Below are 17699 nucleotides of genomic sequence, written 5' to 3' on the forward strand. Positions count from 1 at the left end.
ATGAACAAACTGGGAGAAATGGACATTCTTAGAAAAGCACAACCTTCTGAGACTGAACCAGGAAGAAACAGAAAATATAAACAGACCGATCGCAAGCACTGAAATTGAAACTGTGATTAAAAATCTTCCAACAAACAAAAGCCCAGGACCAGATGGCTTCACAGGTGAATTCAAACATTTAGAGAAGAGCTAACACCTATCCTTCTTAAACTCTTCCAAAACATACCAGAGGGAGGAATACTCCCAAACTCATTCTACAAGGCCACCATCACCCTGATACCAAAACCAGACAAAGATGTCACAAAGAAAGAAAACTACAGGCCAGTATCAGTGATGAACATAGATGCAAAAATCCTCAACAAAATACTAGCACACAGAATCCAACAGCACATTAAACGGTACACACCATGATCAAGTGGGGTTTATTGCAGGAATGCAAAGATTCTTCAATATTTTCAATATATGCAAATCAATCAATGTGATACACCATATTAACAAACTGAACGAGAAAAACCATATGATCATCTCAACAGACGCAGAAAAAGCTTTCGACAAAATTCAACACCCATGTATGATAAAAACCCTCCAGAAAGTAGGCATAGAGGGAACTTACTTCAACATAATAAAGGCCATATATGACAAACCCACATCCAACATCGTTCTCAATGGTGAAAAACTGAAAGCACTTCCACGAAGATCAGGAACAAGACAAGGTTGCCCACTCTCACCACTTTTATTCAACATTATTTTGGAAGTTTTAGCCATAGCAATCAGAGAAGAAAAAGAAATAAAAGGAATCCAAATTGGAAAAGAAGAAGTAAAACTGTCACTGTTTGCAGATAACATGATACTATACATAGAGAATCCTAAAAATGCTACCAGAAAACTACTAGAGCTAATCAATGAATTTGTAAAGTAGCAGGATACAAAATTAAAGCACAGAAATCTTTTGCATTCCTATACATTAATGATGAAAAATCTGAAAGAGAAATTAAAGAAACACTCCCATTTACCACTGCAACAACAACAAAATACCTAGGAATAAACCTACTTAGGGAGACAAAAGACCTGTATGCAGAAAACTATAAGACACTGATGAAAGAAATTAAAGATGACACAAACAGATTGAGAGATGTATTGTGTTCATGGATTGGAACAATTAACATTGTTAAAAAGACCATACTACTCAAGGCAATCTACAGATTCAGTGCAATCCCTATCAAACTACCAATGGCATTTTTCACAGCACTAGAACAAAAAACTTCACTATTTATATGGAAACACAAAAGACCCCAAATAGCCAAAGCAACCCTGAGAAAGAAAACGGAGCTGGAGGAATCAGGCTCCCTGACTTCAGACTATACTACAAAGCTACAGTAATCAAGAAAGTATGGTACTGGCACAAAAACAGAAATATAGATCAATGGAACAAGATAGAAAGCCCAGAGATAAACCCACACACATATGGTCACTTTATCTTTGATAAAGGAGGCTAGAATATACAATGGAGAAAAGACAGCCTCTTCAGTAAGTGGTGCTGGGAAAAGTGGACAGGTACATGTAAAAGAAAGAAATTAGAACACTCCCTAACACCATACACAAAAATAAACTCAAAATGCATTAAAGACCTAAACCTAAGGCCGGACACTATCAAACTCTTAGAGGAAAACAGGCAGAACACTCTATGACATAAATCACAGCAAGATCCTTTTTGACCCACCTCCTAGAGAAATGGAAATAAAAACAAAAATAAACAAATGGGAGCTAATGAACCTTAAAACTTTTGCACAGCAAAGGAAACCATAAACACCACCAAAAGACAACCCTCAGAATGGGAGAAAACATTTGCAAATAAAGCAACTGACAAAGTATTAATCTCCAAAATTTACAAGCAGCTCATGCAGCTCAATAACAAACAAACAAACAACCCGATCCAAAAATGGGCAGAAGACCTAAACAAACATTTCTCCAAAGAAGATATACAGACTGCCAACAAATACATGAAAGGATGCTGAACATCACTAATCATTAGAGAAATGCAAATCAAAACTACCATGAAGTATCACCTCACACCAGTCAGAATGGTCATCATCAAAAAATCTACAAACACGGGCTTCCCTGTGGCACAGTGGTTGAGAATCTGCCTGCTAATGCAGGGGACACGGGTTCGAGCTCTGGTCTGGGAGGAACCCACATGCCGCGGAGCAACTAGGCCTGTGAGCCACAACTACTAAGCCTGCGCGTCTGGAGCCTGTGCTCCACAACAAGAGAGGCCCACGCACCGCGATGAACAGTGGCCCCCACTTGCCACAACTAGAGAAAGCCCTCGCACAGAAACGAAGACCCAACACAGCAAAAATAAATAAATAAATTAATAAACTCCTACCCCCAACATCTTAAAAAAAAACTACAAACAATAAATGCTGGAGACGGTGTGGAGAACAGGGAACCCTCTTGCACTGTTGGTAGGAATGTAAATTGATACAGCCACTATGGAGAACGGTATGGAGGTTCCTTAAAAAACTAGAACTACCATACGACCCAGTAATCCCACTACTGGGCACATACCCTGAGAAAACCAAAATTCAAAAAGTCATGTACCACAATGTTCATTGCAGCTCTATTTACAATAGCCAGGACATGGAAGCAACCTGTGTGTCCACTGACAGATGAGTGGATAAAGAAGATGTGGCATATATGTATATACAATGGCATATTACTGAGCCATATATAGAAACGAAACTGAGTTATCTGTAGTGAGGTGGAAAGACCTAGAGTCTTTCATACAGAGTGAAGTAAGTCAGAAAGAGAAAAACAAATACTGTATGCTAACACATATATATGGAATCCCCCCACACAAAAAAAATGGTTCTGACGAACATAGGGGCAGGACAGGAATAAAGATGCAGACGTAGAGAATGGACTTGACACGGGGTGGGGGAAGGGTAAGCTGGGATGAAGTGAGAGAGTGGCATGGACATATATACACTACCAGATGTAAAGTAGATAGCTAGTGGGAATCAGCCGCATAGCACAGGGAAATCAGCTAGGTGCTTTGTGTCCACCTAGAGGGGTGGGATAGGGAGGGTGGGAGGGAGACGCAAGACGGAGGAAATATGTGGATGTATGTACATGTATAACTGATTCACTGTTACACAGCAGAAACTAACACAGCATTGTAAAGCAATTATACTCCAATAAAGATGTTGAAAATAAAAGAAAAAAAAAGATTCATAACATAAAACCTAAGTAAAAAAGGTATGAAATCACACATTCAAAGAGCACATCACACCCAGAACATAAGAGCATATCAACCCAGAACCACCTAGATTTTTAAGGAAAAAAAATCCTTTGGCCACTTAGGCAAAAATAAATATAAGAAAGTTAGATCACCACCCAAACTGCCAACAATGCTTTATACCAGAAAAAAAGAAAAAAGCAATTGTTACACATTTAAGATACTTAAGAAAAGAAAGCACAAGCCAAAAATTTTATATCCAGCAAAACTGACCTTGGATATAAAGGGCACAAACAATTATCAACATCCAAGGATTCAGACAATATTGTTTCCATGATCTTCAAGATAACTTTAAACAATCAAAATGACTACAGAGACTTCAACATACGCACTGGTAGTGAACAATACAAATAAAGTTACTTGCGAACTAAGCTTGAATGAAGATTAAAAGGGAGAGTTTTGTAATGGCTATTTATGATAATGTAGGTACAACTTTTAAAAACCAGGGGTGAGAGGGGAAAGCAAACAAAAACATTTAACTGTTCTCAGTAATTACACTGGTGGTGGTTATACTGTAATTCTGAGACATGTTTGTGTAATGTGGGATTAACAAGTGATATTGGGATATTTAAATCCTGTCATTCCCACATCCTTTAAAACTAAGATTTTTGGTGTGAAAGAAAGGTCACAGAGATGTAATACAAAAGAGGTTAAAGAAAAGAAAAAAGAAAGAAGTTAAGTAAAAAATGCTATTGTTGCTTGCATCAGAATGAATTCCTAAGATATCTTAAATATATATATTTAAAATGTATATATATATATAACAAGTCCACCTATATTTTGTATAGTTCATATATTTACTGTTAAATGAAAAACAATATGTTGATGTGTATAGTGAATACATATTTACTATGTATTTCCTTGCTCTGTTCATTGAAGATGCCTAAAAACAAGACAAACATAGCAACAATGAGTATCTCCAGGGTCCAGGTTGATACCTTGTAATACCACTTTCTACTAAAAGAAAAAGCAGGGTTTCTTAAAGAAATGGCCATTTCAGCTGTGGATATAAAACATACAGGATGAACCTGGAATATCTTGCTATAACAGATACTGAGGAAACTATCCCAGACTATATGGGTACAGACAGAGTTACCAGATGGTCCAGCAATTCTACTCCTGGGTATATATTCAATAGAAACCAAAACATCTATCTACACAAAAACATACAGAAATGTTCATAGTAGCAATATAACAGCCAAACAGTAGAAACAACCCAAATGTCCACTAACTGATAAATGTATATACAAAATGTGGTATAATGGTAGTTCAGCAAGAAAAATAAATGAAGTACTGATACATGCTACAACACAGACGAACCTTGAAAACATTATGTACTAAGTGAAAGAAGCCAGTCACAAAGGACCACACATTGAATGATTCCATTTATAGGGTATGTCCAGAATAGGCTGGTTGGAAGAATGGGAAGAGATGGCTAAAGGATGTGAGATTTCTTCTTGGGGTGATACAGATTTCTAAAATTGACGTACAACTTTGTGAACGTACGCAAAAACCACTGAATTGTACACTTTCAAAGGATGAAATATATGGTATGTAAATTTTATCTCAACAAAGGTGGTAAATACAGGGCAAGAATCAAGTATTTATTCTGCCTTTCCTATATGAACTTGTACCACCGGATGTCCAAATAGTGATGAATCACAACATTTCACTATACAAATATTCCAATTAATAAATGAAGAAGAAATGACAGAATTAAAGTATCACAACGAATAAAAGGATCTAGGCATTGAATATCGACAGCTGCTAACACCACAAAAAGACAACCAGACATCAGGTGCCTGCTGATTAAAGAATATAACATCACCTGTAGTCCTGCCAAAGGGATCTAACATGAGTCTGATCAAATTTCTGGATCCAACTGGCAATTTGCAGGGAATACAACAACAAAGGAACATAATAAACTGCACCATGAATATACAGTTAGTAAAACCCAGACAGGTGGAAACTCTACAGGTATAATGTCCTAGGTCTTTCAACAGATAAAATTTAAGTAAAAGAAAGGGATAGAGGGGAAACCTGTACCTTGAGAGATTTAAGAAACCTACCAAATCCTTAATAATGGGAAAGGATAGGACAGTTTTTCTATCCCTTTGTGGAGGGAAGGAAAGGGTTGACATTGGGATGGAGCACATGAAGGCACTTCTGGGGTAGTTAGCAAAGTTCCCTTGTTTGATTTGAGTGGTAGTTACAAAGTTGTTTACCTTATAATAATTCACTATGCTATATATTTAGTGGTTTTACATGTTTGTGTTTCATTTTGTAACAATTAAAAAAACCCACCTCCTCAGCGCTTCCACTGTTGGGGGGCATGGGTTGGATCCCTGGTCGGGGAACTAAGATCTTGCATGCCACGTGGCATGGCCAAAAAAACTCAACCAACCAACGAAACAAAAAACATAAAAAACCCCACTTCATTTCATATACGCACAGTTACACTACAGCACTAAAGAATACCAAACAGATGAAATAGAACAGGACCCAAAGGATAAGGTCAGAGAATCAAACAGAAGTGAAAGAGTGGAGTTATCTGGGGAATGGTTTATGAAGAGTTGTAACGTCAGCTCAGTCTCACAACCTGACAGGTCAGGATCACATGAAAAGTGAAGGGAAAGCACCACATGGAAAAATAGGGATGCACAATGCGTAAATCCTAAGATTGATGTATGGCTGAAGGAGGAATTGGGGCCTAACTCAAAAGAGGACTTCACTGGATTTCACCCAATGAGAAAAGCAAATCAAAATCTGACAGTATTTTCATTATTCACTTGTATACTCATCTCCTCCTTAGAAATCACTGGCATCAATAATTAGTGTGCCCTATTTCTGAAACACATTAGGAACATTTCTTAAACATATTAGACACAAGCGAGAACTGCAGCATGCGATCAGGCTAGGGATCTAGGTTCAAATGCCAATCACGTAACGGCTACTTTCTGGACAAGTAACTTAGTAATTGCATGTTTCCTCAGGAGGAGAATACTTCAGCTGCCATAAGTAAAACGCCTATTACATAGTGGGATTTTTTTTAAAAAAATAAATTTATTTATTTTATTTCTTTATTTTTGGCTGCGTTGGGTCTTTGTTGCTGCGCATGGGCTTTCTCTAGTTGCAGCGAGTGGGGGCTACTCTTCATTGCAGTGCACGGGCTTCTCATTGCAGTGGCTTCTCTTGTTGCAGAGCATGGGCTCTAGGTGCGTAGGCTTCAGTAGTTGTGGCATGTGGGCTCAGTAGTTGTGACTCGCGGGCTATAGAGTGCAGGCTCAGTAGTTATGGCGCACGGGCTTAGTTGCTCTCCAGCTCGTCGTACCTTTCCGGACCAGGGCTCGAACCCATGTCCCCTGCATGGGCAGGCGGATTCTTAACCACTGTGCCACCAGGGAAGCCCTACAGAGTGGGATCTTAATAAATTTTCATCCACACAATTTATAGTTGAAAAGGAATTTAGAAATCATCTAGTCTAATAATCTCAAATTTACAATCCAGGAAACGTGTTTGGTCAGTACATATCATTTTGAACATAAAAGATACAGAATACGTCCATTATCACAGAAAGTTCTACTGGACAGCCCTACAGTATTTCCCAGTAGCATTAATGGATTTTGAACATAAGATTATTCTTCGACTAATTGCTTTATTAAATTAAAAAGCAGAAGCATAAGTGAGCTATAATATAAACAACCACTCAGATTTCAAAGACATTTTACTTTTGTAGGTAAAAGAATTAAACATGCTGATTTAACTTCTACAAAACGGCCAGTGTACAGTCATCTCTCAGTAGCCACAGGTGGGGGATTGGTTTTAGGACCCCTCCACATTTACCGAAATCCATGGATACTCAAGTCTCATGTAAAATGGCATAGTAATGGCATATATCCTATGCACATCCTTCCTTACACTTTAAGTCATCTCTAGATTACTTATAATACCTAATACAATGCAAATGCTATGTAAATAGTTGCTGGTGTGGGGTAAATACAAGTTTTGCTTTTTGTAAATGAATTTTTTCCCAAATATTTTTGATCTGCAGTTGGTTGAATCCACAGATGCGGAACCCACAGACATGGAGGGCTGACTGTATAACAGATTATGAGACACAGGGGAAACATCAAAATTTAAACGAACAGTCTTCAACTTTAGCAGGCATCAGTATCACCTGGGAAGCTTGTTAAGGTAGAGGATCCCAGGTCCCACCACAAATATTCTGATTACATAGGTTTAAGGTACAGCCCACTAAAGCATGTTTTAGAGGAGCATCCTGATAATTCTCATGCCGAGCGTTGGTGAATCACAACTGGCACATCACAAAAGCTTTACACATCAACTGCTTTTAGTGAAAAATTTCAGGGCTATGAAAAGATTCCTAGTAACAGATACTTGAGGCAGAAATACTGATAACTGCATCAACAATGGAGTCTAGATCTGGGTGCGATTTTTAGCTTTTGTCACTCAGCTGCTGTGTGACTTCAGACAAAGTGTTTAACCTTTATGATTCTTTTCTTCCTTATCTGGGGTAAGAAAGAGAATATCAACCTTAAGTAAGTGTTTAGGAACCACATACCAAAATAAACCTAACAAGGAAAAACAAATGTCAAAACCCAAGAATCTCTTCCCATGAAATAAATAAATAAATATAGGTAGACATTTATCTCCAGATAAACATAAAGGTAATGAAATAAAGCAAAATTAAAGGCTGGCAGATTTGAGTAACAAAAAAATTTATGTCAAAACCTACCATAGGGCTTCCCTGGTGGTGCAGTGGTTGAGAATCCGCCTGCTGATGCAGGGGACACGGGTTTGTGCCCGGGTCCGGGAAGACCCACAAGCTGCGGAGCGGCTGGGCCCGTGAGCCATGGCCGCTGAGCCTGCGCGTCCAGAGCCTGTGCTCCGCAACGGGAGAGGCCCCAATAGTGAGAGGCCCGCGTACCGCAAAAACAAACAAACAAACAAAACAAAAAACCCCCACCATAAACAAAATTAGAAGCCAAACTACTAAAATATCTTCTAATATGGTAAGATTCATAACAAACTCAAATAAGAGGCTAAAAAACACATTAGTACTTAACAGAAAAGCAACATTTATTAATGAGCTAAATTTAAACTTTAAATTTTAGAAATACCAAAAAGTTTCCCTAAAGCCCCCAATTAGAAGATTACAAATGTGATCTGTGTTCTTATGGTCCTTGAAGAACTACAGATGAATAGGCTATTTCTTACTAGAACAGATAAAATTCACCAAACACTCAAAATCAATCTAGTGATAATAACATAGCTTTTAGTCTCACTTCTTAACACTTTAGGAGGTTTACCCATGGTTTTTTCAACCTCAGCACTACTGACATTTTGTACCAGGTTAACTTTTTGTTTTGCAGGAATATCCTATGCATCGTAGGATGTTTAACAGCATTCCCGGCTTCTATCCACCAGATGCCAGTAGTACCCCTTTCCCATCTGTGACAACCAAAAATGTCTCTAAACATTGTAAAATGTCCCTTGGTGGGCAAAGCTGCCTCTGGTTGAGTTACACTGGGTCAATCTATACTATCCTTTTCTGGTGCCATATTAAAAATTACTTCTCCAGAAACAGCCACATCTAACCCCAACTAGGACCAGTCCAATTCTGTCTGTTCTCATATTGCTGTTGTGTGCTGGATCTAAGAATTGTGAAAAAAACAGACAAAAACCCTTTTCTGTGCTGAAAAAAATACACACATATATGCTTGCACAAGCAAAAACTATTTCTGAAAGGGCACACAGAAACTGTGCACAGCAAATGCTGTAGGGCAGGGGGCTTAGATACCTGGATGGGAGGGAGGTTTATCATATCCCTTTTTCTACTGTTTTCATTTACCATGTGTATGTTAGTTTTCAATAATAAAACATTTAAAATGTGTCTATGTGGGGAGGATGAATATAGAGGAAAATGTGGAAGAATTCACTCAACAGACCTATGAGCAACAAGATTTGATACATTCTATTGACAAACTATTGCCAAATACCAACTTTATGTGAGGTACTGGTGAGTATAGCCAAAAAAGAAAGGAAACAAAACCCCCACTGTCCTTTTGGGGCAGGGAGGTTACATTTAACTTTATCTAGATTCCTATGTTTGAGAGAAATTTAGGGCTTTCACAATACAAATTTAAACAAAATCCTTAACTAACCAAATTGCCCAAAATGTTATTCTTTCACAAGTGGCAATTGGTTATGACAATTTTATGAGCAATCTGAGTATAAATAAGCAACAGTTGGTGTAAACTGAATGAAATCTACCATTAAAAAATCTTGAATAAATTTCTATGCAAAGACTATTAATAAAAATTAGAATGGGAGAATGTTTTATTATCAGACAAAGAACAGGGATTGTGGGCACTTTTCTAGAGAGAAAAGAATGGCTTTCCTTTAAATCACTTAAGTCTTTACAGGGGAAGAAAGGAATGCAAAAAGAAAATCTTTAAATTTTCAAGTGGTATCTACTAGTCAAGAACCAAGCCAACTAAGAAAGATTAAGACTGCAAGCAAAAAGTGGTAATCAAATTTTGGCACAAGCAAATACAAGTTCCTTTATGTGTATCAGCTGACTAATCTTAAATGTATTAAGTGAAACTCAGATATGACATAGATGGTGCATTCTTAGATGTCATCACAGTCAAAAATCATTAGTTCTGAATACTGCCCTTAACTTACTGTGTATTCTTGAGACATTAAACAAAGCTACATTTAAATTTGGCATACTATAATGTTTCAACTGCTGCAGCTCAAAAAAGAGGCAACAGAACTAAAGAAAGAGAAGATTAAAATGATCACACGAATTGGAGAGAGATATGAGACTAGACCATGACCAACAAAAATACTAAGAGTGTGTTCATTACAACCTTATCTTAAGAGAACTCAAAAGACTTGGAATTAATATAAGAAACAAATGCATCATAAACTTGACTAAGCAAACTAATGAACAGAGTTTCTAGGAAAAGCTGGGTCAATTATCTATTCTACGACTGACACTGAGGAGGATGCTCTCCCACAGTACATACTTTGTGGAGGCACTACTGGTTCCAGGGCTTTTTTATATACTTCATTAGATTTATCTTGAGCTTGATCCAGCAAGGCCATTCTTCAATTACTAATCTCAATTACATAAACCTCACTGCATCCAGTGAGCAAAGGATAGATTTATCTAATTAGGTTACATATAAAAGTCATTTCCTGCTGGTAGCCATCCAACCTTCTAAAAAGAGAAAGTAACAATGATAAAAGACAGCTCTGTTGACACTAACTTTTAAAACAAGACCAACTTGACCTTTAGGGGATTTTTTTACTTTTAAATTTGTTAATGTGAAAAAATAAAATAAAGCCACATAAATATTTTTAAATATTTTTACATAATGAATGCATATTTATTATAAAACTAGATATATGTTGTTACTAGCATCTTTAAATTGAAGCTTGTTATGGTTTAATTTACCGAATGGTGTTCAATTTACTTAGTGGTGGAGACTCATGCTTTTTTAAAGTCTACCATGACATTCCATTATAACCTTGTAAGAAAAATTTTCCCAGTGATGTCAGGGAGTATGAATTTGAAAGTGACTCACATTCAATTTGAGACCACCCCCTTCACCCTAAAAGAATAGGAAAAAAAAAAAAGATAAAAGAGTGAGGCTGTGCAATTGATGCAAGTGTACCAACACAAATAAATATTAAAACCACTTTTGATAAAATAGCAAAGGTAAAAAAGACAATGGTTAGATATGAAGGGTGCAATTTACTTCTCAAAACAGAAATTAGCATCAGATTTCAATTATTCTAATAATGACTCAATGCAAAACACTGAAGTTTGCCTTTATACACACAGAAGACAGAAAGTAGGGTAATAAAAATGAATACTCTGGCTTTCTTATTAAATGATGGCATTTAAATAAAATAATAAGAGTTAGAATGCAAGTGACCTGGGCTTCACCAGTCAACTTAAGGTTACAGCTGTGAATTTTGGCTGTTAAGTAAGGTTTTGTTTTAAAGCGCACCAACCAGGCCATAGAGACAAACTATGAAAGATGGAGGGTTCAAAAAGAGAAGTGTAGTCTTGTGGTGAAATCATTACTGAAGTAGAAAAGTAAGCAAACAGGACATCTGTAGCCACATCAAGAATTTCCAGGGCTTCCCTGGTGGCGCAGTGGTTGAGAGTCCGCCTGCCGATGCAGGGGACACGGGATCGTGCCCCGGTCCGGGAAGATCCCACATGCCGCGGAGCAGCTGGGCCCGTGAGCCATGGCCGCTGAGCCTGCGCGTCCGGAGCCTGTGCTCCGCAACGGGAGAGGCCACAACAGTGAGAGGCCCACGTACCGCAAAAAAAAAAAAAAAAAAAAGAATTTCCAGAACTATTTTGATTTGTGATTCCTACCAGCATATTCCAGGGCTACTCAAGGGAAGCCACACTTACATTAGTATTCATCAGTTCACTACTGCCTTAGGAGACAATTTAAATAAAACTGTATTTCTCTCAATCTAAATGTTATACCAAAAAGGCTTCCTCTCTCTTCCCTAACACTATCACTGACCTAAGTTCTGTGTACAAGAAATAACTGGAAAAATATAAACAGAGCAAGAATCAAACAGATTTAAAAGATGAAAAGTAGAAGCAGTGGAGACTGCAAGAAACCAAAATGTATACTGTTTAATATAAACCTATATGCCAATCTGATAAACCAAATCAGATTTATGATCAGAAGAGGTTAAAATAGGAATCAATCTAAACTATGAAGCTTTTCCTTCCAACTAAAAAAAAGGACCTTTTCAAAGACTGTTTTCTTAAAAGGTCCTAATGACAATCCACAAATTGCATAAAGTCTTCCAGGGTCAACTTTTCCACACTCCTTTCAGAATAGCATTCTATAAATAGCTGTGAGCAAAAAATATGGTGAGAAATAAGGTAGAGCTAAATATTTCTAAACAATACGCAATTTTCTTTGATAACAGGTACAACACAGTATTCGTGTTTCTCTGAAAAGAACAGACACCGAAGTGCCATTTTCATAACTTAAAATGAAAATTTCAACTAAACGCCACTACTAGTTTGTCAAAATTTACAGAATATGTTCCAAATCAGTACTTTAGTATTGGAAGGTAAGATTTACTTCAAACTAATTGTACATACACAGACACACCTCTGACATAGTATTTCTGAAGCAAGACACCATTCAAACCACCAAAAATTTAAGTAGACAACTAATGCTAAAATGTGATAAACAAGAACGTTTTACAACTTAAATTTTGTTAGCAAATGAAATATTTCTGCTAAACATTTAACTCTTTCAAAGGGTCATTTGAAAACAATGTTACAATTAAACTAAGCCCAATTCACCGTATTTGAAGCAATGAGTCCAATACAATTAAGATGTACAACAGAATGACTGGGTTTTCTACAATTACATCGTACCTATAAATTGTTCAAATGTTGAGTGTAAAATTTAAATGAATACCAATGTAATAAATACTCTTTGAGAAGAAAAATGCTTCTGATTTATCTCTTAGCTCAAAAGACCTGGCAGAGCCTGACACAGCGCCTGGCAGCTTGTCAACACAAATTAAAAAAACCAACCAACCAACCAGAAACCCCACATTTGAAGCAAAATGTTTATCACGCGATTCACCTTCACTGTTAACAGAACATTAAATACAATAGTAAAATCCACGACCAACTTTTTTCTGCGTATCGATTATATCTTAAAATTTGGTTGTTTCAAAAACAGATTAATAAAACAATACTTACATTTCTATTGAATTTGGTGAAAGAATGGTGCATGTAAAACCTGTGCATATAAACAATCGCAGTGTTTATCGTAAGCTGAGAGCTGGAACGTTAACATTTAGGAAATATCGGAGAAAAACAAGATCTCTTTTCCAAAACAATTTTGAAGGAAAATTCCCGATCTACGGTTCTTTTCCAAGGCCCCCGTTCACTCAAAACCAATCCCCAAACTGTAATAATAAGGAACTAAATACCCACAGGATGATGGCGTGGGGGCTGGCGGATCGGAAAGGCTCCCCACCGAATAAATAGCCGGAATAATAACAAACGCCGAGCATTCCGCTCCAATACTGCTATTAAGCGAGCCCAGGAAGCATTTATCAATGGCTACGACTAAACCCAAAATCAAACAGTTGAAACACGCGCGCGCGCACCCATGCAAAACCATGCCAGGAACATAAAGACGTCCCGTGCGCTCCCAAGGTACAAGTGAACCGCCATCAAACCGGCGAGGAGAGCGGGGAAAGGCTGCAGAGAACACTTACGCCTTTCAGCATCTCCCTCCTAGCTCTCAACCCCTTCTCGGACTAGAAGTAGAAGCAGCCGCCTCTTTTCTGCGATAATCCCTAAGATTTCCCTCTCGCCCGGGCGGCACTCCCATCCCCCGCCGTCACTACGCGCGGCCCCAAACAGATTACACAACGCAGCCTCCCAGCCCGCATTCACCGGACTCCCTTTCTCCTCCCCTCCTCCGCTGCCGGCCGCTCGGAGCCTCCAGAACTCTAGCCTGTCTTCCCTTACGGCGCGGCCGAGGCCCAGGAAAGACCGAGGCGGCGGCGCCATGTTCGCGGGGCACCAGGCCCGGCGACCCGGCGAGTAGTGAGGGGGACAGGGCGTGAGAGGCGCAGGGCCAAAAATAGGAAAGGATACACATTGAGACGCTGTCCCATGTCCTGGATGAGGTTGGCCGCCTGCTGGCGGTACGAGAGCTCTTTATCCGCCTCCACTCCGCAGCGGCGGCTCGGCGTGTTCTCCAGCTGTTCCCGAGTAAAGAACCAGCGAGAAGAAGCTCCACGGCCGGACGCCATGACACTTCCTCCTCCGCCCGCTCCCTCACCCACCCCCCGCCCCTCCCGGCTCGCGGACACCCAGCCAAGGCCGCGCGACCCCGCCCCACTCCGCTCGCCGTAGACCACGCACCACCCTTTTTCACCACCGCTGCCGCCCGTGCGCGTGCGCGGGGGCCGCCCTACCGGCTCGCCCTAGTCTTTTGCTTTCTTTTTTCCGGCCCGGGCCTCGCTCTCGCGCACGGGACCACAATGCTCCGCGCCGCTTGTCATTTGGAGGCGCCCAAAGGTGGGGGTAGGCTGGAAGGCAAAGGTCAGCGCGGTGCATGCCGGGCCTAGGATTGGCTGGGAGAAGGGCGGGGAGGAGAGGCGAGAAAAGGCTGGTTTCGGGTCGGGTGGCGAGAGACGCGGGCGGGTGGCTGCGCCGTGGGGCCTGGGCGTGGGCTCTGAAATCCCGGCTGCTTTTTGGGCCGGGAGTCTGGCGGCGGTTTAAAAAAGAGAAGAACTTTCCTCTGTCGCAGTCGCGCGCCACATCCTCCATTTTTCTCTAGCGTCGGTCTGCGCAGTCTCGTAGGTTGCGGACTCCGGAGTCCTCGACGGACAGCCTCCGCCCAGCGGGCGGCCCGCGGAAGGACCTACCTGGGAAAGGGTGCATAAGAAATGCTTCCCCTCGCCCCCCCCCACCCGCCTACGTTTGTGCCGCACTTTAGTTCTTTTTTCCTACATTATCTTGTTTGAATCCTACGACCATGCAGGCCGTGGGTTTATTTTTTTAATTACTTGCCAAAGGTTATTAGCAACCAGAGGAGCTGAATTTCTAAACTAGGTTTGGAGTCCCTTTCTGTAGTGTGTTTTCAAATCAGTCTGTGATTTGAAAGAGAAGGTTAAAGAGAAGCAGACAGTGTAAAAGGAACTGAGTTAAAAAGTTATTAGTGTTTAATATGGTAATACCGCACATATCTATTGATTAACTCTTTATCCTGTCCCTGCAAGAAATTTTGCAGACCGGGAGTCAGTGGGTCTCTGGCTCTGAGCCAACGCCTAATATGTGTGAATAAAGTTGCTAAGTTTTAAATTTTAGCTATTTGCCAAAGATACAGCGTACAGGAAGACATACTTTTTTGTTTGCATTGTTATATCAGGATTCCTTCTTAAATTAACTTTATTGGAGAACAGTTGCTTTACAATGTTGTGTTAGTTTCTGCTGTACAGCAAAGTGAATCAGCTATAAGTATACATATATCCCCTCTTTTTTGGATTTCCTTCCCATTTAGGTCATCACAGAGCACTGAGTAGAGTTCCCTGTGCTCTACAGTAGGTTCTCATTAGTTATCTGTTTTATACATAGTAGTGTATACATGCAGGAAGTCATACTTCGAAAGGCAATAAATACTAATTTTCATTGAGTTCTTGATTATATCTCCAGGCTTTTGTCATTGTTTCAGGGCTCCCACGCTGAATGTACTGATATACCTTGGCTCTGCCTGCCCCCGTCAGGCCATAGTGTTGAGCTGCTGATTTGGTAGGCAGCTATCATGAACATTGTCTAACTTCTTACCTACCTTGCCTCACATTTTAGGCTGCTTAGAGGTTCCAGGATAGATTGACTTAAAGCAGCATTTAAAAAGTGGCTACCTCCAACGCTCATTCATGATAAAAGCTCTAACAAACTAGGAATAGAGGAGAACTTCTTCAACTTCATGAAGAACGTTTATAAAAACCTTACAGCTAGCATCATACTTAATGGTGAGAAACTAGAAGCTTTCCTGCTAAGGCATGGATGTCCCCTGTCACTGCTCCTTTCAACGTTGTATTATACGTCCTATAAGAAAAGGAAATCAAAGCTAAGCAGATTGGGAAGAAAGAAATAAAACTAGCTTTGTTCATGGATAACAATTCATGTAGAAGATCTCAGAGTACTAAAAAAAACTGGAACTAGTAAGTGGCTATGGCAGGATTATAAAATACAAGAGTGAATTGCTTTCCTGTATACCAGCAACGTATAATTGAAATTTGCGGTTAAAAACATAATACCATTTACAAAAAGTAATACTTAGGTATGATTCTAAAATATGTACAGGATCTGTATACAGAAAACAACAAAACTCTGATTAAGGAAATCCAAGTAGATATAAGTGGAAGAATTTTCTGGGTTCATGGATTCGAAGATTTAATATCATTAGATGTCAGTTCTTCCCAACTTGATCTGTAGATTCAAATGCAATCCCAATAAAAAAAATTAGGAAGTTATTTTATAGATATGTGCAAATCGATTCTAAAGTTTATATGGAAAGGTAAAAGACCCAAAATAGCCAACACAATACCAGAGAAGCTGAACTGACTTTATCCGACCTCAAAGCTACAGTACCAAAGACAGCGTTTGCTGGCAAAAGAATAGACACATACATCAGTGGAACAGAATAGGGAGCCTGGGAATAGATCCACACAAACATGGTCAACTGATCTTTGACAAAGGAGCAAAGGTAATTCAATTGAGAAAAGATAGTCTTTTCAACAGATAGTGCTGGAACAACTGGACATGTGTATGGAAAAAAAAGAATCGAGACACATCTCACAACTTTCACAAAAATTAAGTAGATCATATCCCTAAATGTAAAATGCAGAACTTTAAAACCTCTGGAAGATAACAGGAGAAAATGGAGGTGACCTTGTGTGTGGCAATGAGGTTTTTTTTTAAAATTATTATTGGAGTATAGTTGATTCACAGTGCTGTGTTAGCTTCAGGTGTATAGCAAAGTGAATCAGTCATACATATATACACTCTTTTTTTAGATTCTTTTCCCATATAGGCCGTTACAGAATTGAGCAGAGTTCCCTGTGCTGTACAGCAGGTCCCCACTAGTCATCTATTCTATATATAGTAGTATGCATATGTCAATCCCAACTCATCCTTCCCCTACCCCACTTGTCCCCAGGCAACCCTAAGTTTGTTTTCCACATCTGTGACTCTACTTCTGTTATGTAACTAAGGTCACTTGTACCCTTTTCTTAGATTCCACATATAAGCGATATCATATGATATTTGTCTTTCTGTGTCTGACTTAAATTCACTCAGTATGACAATCTCTAGGTCCATCCATGTTGCAGCAAATGGCATTATTTTGTTCTTTTATATTGCTGAGTAATATTCCATTGTTATATATGTACCACGTCTTCTTTATCCATTCTTCTGTTGATGGACATCAGCTTGCTTCCATGTCCTGGCTACTGTAAATAGTGCTGCAATGAACATTGGGGTGCATGTATCTTTTCAAATTATGGTTTTCTCCAGGTATATGCCTAGGAGTGGGATTGCTAGTCATACGGTAGCTCTATTTTTATTTTTTTTTAATATTTATTTATTTATTTGGCTGCGGCAGTTCTTAGTTGCGGCACGCCGGATCTTCGTTGCAGCATGCGGAATTCTTCGTTGCGGCACGGGCTCTTTGTTGCAGTGTGCAGGCTTCACTCTAGTTGTGGTGGGCTCCAGAGTGTGCAGGCTCAGTAGTTGCAGCACGTGGGCTCTCTAATTGTGGCACATAGGCTCTAGAGCGCACAGACTCAC

General features: G+C 39.5%; 1 protein-coding gene across 6 annotated transcripts in view; it reads right to left on the minus strand.

Annotated features, from left to right (window-relative positions):
* CCNT2 (cyclin T2) overlaps positions 1–14171 on the minus strand; it is a 48212-nt gene extending 34041 nt beyond the window's left edge. For 3 of the 6 annotated variants that reach the window (XR_009541194.1, XM_060152994.1, XM_060152992.1), the window contains exons 1-2: positions 13998–14171; positions 13089–13170 (exon numbers count right to left, since the gene is read on the minus strand). Coding sequence is in view for 4 of the 6 variants with exons in the window: in XM_060152994.1 (XP_060008977.1) it covers positions 13089–13170; positions 13998–14155 (240 nt within the window). In the remaining 2 variants the exon portion in view is untranslated. Of the gene's footprint in view, positions 1–8054; positions 8200–10914; positions 10942–13088; positions 13171–13997 lie in introns of all 6 variants that reach the window. The other 3 variants (XM_060152993.1, XM_060152995.1, XM_060152996.1) reach the window with 2 other exon arrangements.
* Between the last annotated feature and the right edge of the window lie 3528 nt (positions 14172–17699).

This window comes from Lagenorhynchus albirostris, chromosome 6 (assembly GCF_949774975.1).
Source record: "Lagenorhynchus albirostris chromosome 6, mLagAlb1.1, whole genome shotgun sequence".
Classification (NCBI taxonomy): domain Eukaryota; kingdom Metazoa; phylum Chordata; class Mammalia; order Artiodactyla; family Delphinidae; genus Lagenorhynchus; species Lagenorhynchus albirostris.